Source organism: Centroberyx affinis, unplaced genomic scaffold, assembly GCF_046629955.1.
Source record: "Centroberyx affinis isolate AG114_WGS23_722 - 3 ecotype Tasmania unplaced genomic scaffold, CSIRO-AGI_Caff_v1 ptg005018l_1, whole genome shotgun sequence".
Classification (NCBI taxonomy): domain Eukaryota; kingdom Metazoa; phylum Chordata; class Actinopteri; order Beryciformes; family Berycidae; genus Centroberyx; species Centroberyx affinis.
The window spans coordinates 187,937-193,944 of NW_027282472.1; the positions used below are offsets into that span (position 1 = coordinate 187,937).

At 41.3% G+C, this 6,008-nt stretch overlaps 1 protein-coding gene across 2 annotated transcripts; it reads left to right on the forward strand.

Moving 5' to 3' along the window:
* Positions 1-1,415: 1,415 nt before the first annotated feature.
* On the forward strand, positions 1,416-2,907 carry LOC139666460 (lens fiber membrane intrinsic protein-like). 2 transcript variants are annotated; one of them, XM_071545697.1, is made up of 5 exons: positions 1,416-1,662; positions 1,949-1,960; positions 2,084-2,233; positions 2,312-2,446; positions 2,846-2,907. In XM_071545697.1, the coding sequence occupies exons 1-5, from the start codon at positions 1,416-1,418 to the stop codon at positions 2,905-2,907; spliced, it is 606 nt and encodes a 201-aa protein (XP_071401798.1). The 2 variants fall into 2 exon arrangements, with proteins under 2 accessions (XP_071401798.1, XP_071401799.1); XM_071545698.1 differs by lacking the exon at positions 1,949-1,960 and having other exon boundaries at positions 1,416-1,590.
* The last annotated feature ends 3,101 nt before the right edge of the window (positions 2,908-6,008 follow it).

Below are 6,008 nucleotides of genomic sequence, written 5' to 3' on the forward strand. Positions count from 1 at the left end.
ATAACATGTGATTATAGATAAGTACTGACAATCCTATAGCAGAGAGAGAGACAGTGTCAGTATAGAGTCCCCCCTCTATATGTGTCTCTCCATGCCGCCACAATGTGACAGCGCTGAAAGAAAAGTGTCTGTTTCAGCATGTTGCATTGACCCTGCAGTCCTGCATACCTATGCATATCCCCAGTTCTAGAGCACACCATTTACAAACAAACAAAACCAAAAAAAAAGAAACATGGACCCCCACCACCCCCTCCCTAAGGCCCCCTAACCTCCCCCCTCCCGTCCCCGCATAGACACACACGCTAAAATGTACAGGGTCACATGCACCGTGGCCCCCGCAATGTCTCATTCAAGTGCATCCCATAGGGAGAGTGACTGGTGCAAAGGATTTTGCTTTCATCAACAGAAAAATAACAAGTGGACAACTTTTTGGATTTTGGCCCAGTAGAATTCTCTTTGACTCTCTCTTTCCCTCCAAGTTAGCAACAGCTGTCGCTCCCTCTCTCTCTTTCCTTCCACCCTTCTCTCTCTCAACCACAGTTGAGGTGTATTTCCAGAAGAAACAAGGTAAGACCATCACTTTTGAGAGTTTTTTTTGTATATCTGTCATGGAATGATACATTGATGACTGGGTAGAGGCTGGCAGAATTAGAGAAAACAACTTGTTTGCCTAACCAGCATCATTACTGCAGAACAAGCACTGGTGTGACATGAGGATTTGGCAGTGAAAACCACCACACTATAAAGAACAGCTTTTTACCGTGGGTTTACATAACACTTGTTGAACTCATAGTGGTGGTTTACACTCAGAGGGAGGTAAATACGGGTGTCAAAAAGTTTGTAGACATCCAGTCTGCTTCATTTTAAATGCTAGCCTATGTCACTAACTCTTGTATGAATCAAATTAGACTTGTTAAAATGAAATGTGCTTGTCACATGTTCATATGGGGTGATTTCTTCAATGATGGTTTTGATGGGTTTTTTTTTTAATATATATATCTATTTCACTGATTTCTCGTATTGTAGTTGTCTGCCACTGTATATTTGTTTCAAACACAACTTCAAACGGACAGTGATTGGTGTGGAGTGGATTGGAGTGACTAGATTCAACATCAGTAGATTTTTTTTTTTATTCACTGTTAATTGTCAGCAGAATATGAATGTTTAGTACCAGTGCATTTTCTATGATTATGCTATCTTTGTGTTCTGTCATTATATATGCATAGTGCCAGAGCAACATACTTCAGTACTTGTGCTTGTTTGAGCTGCCTTATATTCAATCTCTCCAGTTTTAGCTCTTGACGCAGCATCTATCATGAAATGTGTTAAAGTTAACACACCGTGACTCTCATTATTTCTTCGGGTCCCGCTACGATGACAGGTGCTCTGCAGCAGCCCCATCATCTCAGCTCAACATGTACAGCTTCATGGGAGGGGGCCTGTTCTGTGCCATCGTGGGCAACATCCTGCTGGTGGTCTCCACCGCCACCGACTACTGGATGCAGTATCGCCTCTCTGGCAGCTATGCCCACCAGGGCCTGTGGAGGTACTGCATGTCCAACAAGTGCTACATGCAGACCGACAGCATTGGTAAGACTTTGTTAAGACTAATTTGTCAAGACAAATCAAAAACACATACACTTGATTTAGACGAAGGACATTGTTTCTATCAGGGGAGTCATTTTAAACTAGATCTCCAGCTCTGTTACACCATGACATTGTGACTATTTTTCACCATTTTCTTATCACACATAGGGACGGGTGGTCTAGTGGGTAGAGAGACTGTTCTGTAGCTGTAAGGTCTCAGGTTTGATCCCAGCGACAGCCATGTGTCTATGAGCAAAACCCTGAACTCCTACCTGCTCATTCATTCTAAGCCGCTCTGTATTAGAGCATCAGCTAAATGCCAGAAATGTGCAATATGACATACTTCCTGAAACTGAAAGAGCTGCTACTTGGTGCCATCTACTGTCCAACCAGTCATCTTGTTGGCCTGTTGTTGGATTCTACAGTCTTACTTTTCTATGGTTGTGTTCATCTAATATTTCCCGCTGATGATTTATTTGATGATTTTTCCCAACAGCTTACTGGAACGCCACCAGGGCCTTCATGATCCTGTCAGGCATGTCGTGCTTTGCAGGCATCATCGCTGGCATCATGTCCTTTGCCCACTTCTCTTCCTTTGAGAGGTTCAACCGCTCCTTTGCTGCAGGGATCATGTTCTTCGTCTCCAGTGAGTCTTCTTCCTTCTGTCTAGACACACACACACCTTAACAATAATAGTGAATGTAACACCCTATCTCCCTCCCAGCTTTCTTTGTTCTGCTGGCTATGGCCATCTACACTGGAGTGACGGTCAACTTCCTGGGGAGGCGCTTCGGTGACTGGCGCTTCTCCTGGTCCTACATACTGGGCTGGGTGGCTCTGCTCATGACCTTCTTTGCAGGTGAGGAGGGACAAAGCCCAGGGAGCAAACTCTGTCCAAACGTAAACCCCATCACTACTAAACCTAGACAGAGGGGGCAGAAGAGGACAAAGTTAATATCAAACATTCATTTCACAGTTAGCTACATGTAGATATTTTGGGGTAATCTTTTTTTTTTTACCATATCTAAATTCAAGGAGAGTTTAAGCTGAAAAACATTTTATAATGTAAAAAGGCAAAATCTGAATTGAATCTAATCTAATACATCTGGTATGAGCTTTGGGTCGCTAACTCTAGAATGGTGGCCCATTTGAAGGCAAAATCTGCAAAATCACAACACAGAAGAAGCCTAGAGGGCTTTTTATGTCTGATGTTACTGTACATCCATCACCAAATGACATGTGCCTCTGTCTGTTCCAGGTATTTTTTACATGTGTGCCTACAGAATGCATGAATGCAGGAGAGGAGCTGGCCCACGCTAGAGGGAGACAGACAGCTTTTTTAAGAAAGAAGATAATGCTGCTTTGAATGGAGGCCAGATTACATCAAAGCAGTCTTGACTGATCTATCCGAGAGATGACGTCTGATGCTGCTGAAGGAGATTCATACAGTATGACAGTCTGATTAAAAACTCACATGTCTTTTTATAAGTCTCATGATTGAAATAAGGATTTTTTTTTTGCATAGTTATGATGATAGCACTGAGAATAACATGATTTATACTAATAAATATGTGTAATAATATTATAATGTGATTTTGGTATTACTTCACTTCCCTTTTCAGATTATTTGAAAATAGGTAAAAGGAAAATGTGGATACTCAGAGGCATGTAAATTTGGCACATTCAATAAAGTTGGTCATCAAACTTTATGCTGATTTGATTTTTGCAGTTGTGAACCCCACCAGAAGATGGCAGCACTGAAACTCAGCAGAATCTACTAGCACAGTTAAAGTTGATGATGTAGGCTTTGCATCACAGATTGAATCAGGATCAAACACCTGATAAGATTTGCAAGTCATCGAGAAATGTCTGCTGTTATTTATCTATAGCCATACAGCAAATAATCATCTCGCTCTTTACCTTGGAACCACCTCAGAGAACCTGAAGAGAGGTATTCCCCCAGGAAAGGCTTTGTCATATTATGAGAAATGTATTGTGGGGAGGTATGTAATGTAGAAATATCGGTTTACACAGCACAGAACAATACATCAAAGGGAAACCTAGACAGTCAAGTGTTCTTCTCAGGATTCCCCCTCAGGCTATTTCATTTGGCAATGCTTCAATATTTCTGACGAGGATTTCCTCAACCAAATAGTGAAACTTATGGTCTTTGTTAAGATGTTGTTTATGGGCGAGGGCTTTGCCTGTGGCAGCCAGCATTGTCTTCCGCACAACATGTTTGTTGACGTCCCTCTGAGGACACTCAAGTACCGTTGGAGCGCACATGGAAAACTAGAGGGAGGCTGTGTGTGTTTACACGTGTGTATTGTAGTGTGGCATGGAACAGGCTTCAGACAATGACAGAAGAACAGAACCTGAGAAGAAGAAACCGGGGAACCGGGGAACCGGGGTGGGGTCTTCAGCCACTGATTGTTCCACTGCCTCTGTCTTTAATCACAGCTTCCTCCTTCTTTGTGGTATTTGTCTGTTGGTCGCCATCAGCTGGGAGGAAAGGAGCAGTAGCTGCTGAGGTAATGAACGCTTTGGCTACTTGTGACGCAGAAACAATGAGAGAAATGTAAACACTTAGTCACTGGACAGATCCCTTGATCCAAGTTTCCATACTTGGACCCTTTGGCTGCTGTGATGAGATAAGCGCCGCAATATTGAGTTAATTTTCCCAGACTCTTTCAACACCCACTTAAAGCTTTTAAAAAAGTACCTGGTCGTAATAGCCTGTGTGATAATCACCTGGCAGATTTTCACATTTTAGCAGATAAACTCCTGTCTCTGATCGACACCAGGTCAAAAGTCTCCTGGTATCATCACTGTAACCTGATGGCTAATATATTGTTGGTTTATTATTGAAATACATTGCACTGATATGACTAGATTATTTAACAAATTGTTTGTGCTTATAGTATATATTATTTAAATTTGGTATCTTGGATTGGCGTGCAGACTATGATGTGAGGTATTGTAGTTCTTCTACTTCTGAAAACCAAAGGGGTAAGTATCGATATTCAGGGAGCATATTTTCTACATGTGTTAAAGTGTGAATGTTTAGCGCGCTCCTTTTAGACATAATAAATATATTGTATAAGTAAATGTTTGTCTAGGATTATAGTAAAGGCATGAAACGTGTTAAGCAGTCTGCTGGTCAAAGTCCTCTGGTCTTTTCCTCAGCTCAGCCTGAGAAAGAAAACACACACTGCAAAAAATATCCAACTTCACAAGTCATTTAATCTAGTTTTGTGTCTTAAAATTTTATTTTTCCTAAAACAAGGGGGAAACAGGGGAAATTAATTTTACTTGGAAATCAACTTGTTAAAGAAGCTTCTTGATGCTCGTGGAGTGACAGTGAAAGTATGAAAGTGTGTGTCATTTTCTTTATACTTGTGGAATGATCTGCCTTACTCTGCCTTGTTTCAGGATATTGACACTTCTCTCTAAAATTTCCTGAAACAACTGAATCTGCATTAGAAAGTGGAATTATGTCACAGCACTAGCAGAATTTTTTACACATGCAGATGTGCATGAACACACAGAATAAGATTTCCATGACTATTCAATGTGAAGAAACAAAGCACTGCTCATTCATTTGTTACCAGTAGAAATCACTACTGGCTGGAACAAATGTGTAATTAGAATAATACAATGTAAGTCTGACCTATACTCACAGCTCATTAAATAGATTCATAGATGAGTGATTCATTAAAGTCAAGTCTGCTGCAGGAATGCAAGGTCAAGGTTGGACCTTCTATTAACCAAGTGTTTGTTCCACATGCCGTCAGTGAGAACACCTGGTCCTTTTCAGTGTCAGAGCGTGTTGATGTATGTGACAATTCTCTCAATATAGCTGATTCTGCAGACCTGCAATTATTCTCACTTCAAACAAGAGGGTCTCCTCTCTCCAGACTGGAGTGGAGTCCCTTGCTAAGGCAGATGTTCACCCAGGTGTACACACAGTAACACATGGAGGCACAGACTTGCTGCATACACACACACACACACACACACACACACACACACACACACACACACACACACACACAGAAACACACAAACTGGAAACACTCATGTAAGAATAAGGAGTGGAAGATGCATTTACTCAAGTACTGTACTTACATTTGATTCTTAATTTTAGGAAAATTCATATTTTTACTCATTACCACATTTTGAAGGAAAAGACCAACTTTTTACTGTCCCATTCAGGGAATCTTTATGTGGAAACACACACACACACACACACACACACACACACACACACACACACACACACACACACACACACACACACATACACATGCACATACAGAGAAAATACAGACATTCAGACTCTCTTTCTTTCATGGGCATGCATTTGTCCATACACAAACACACAACAGACACACACACAATGTGAGTGCAGCTGTCACAGG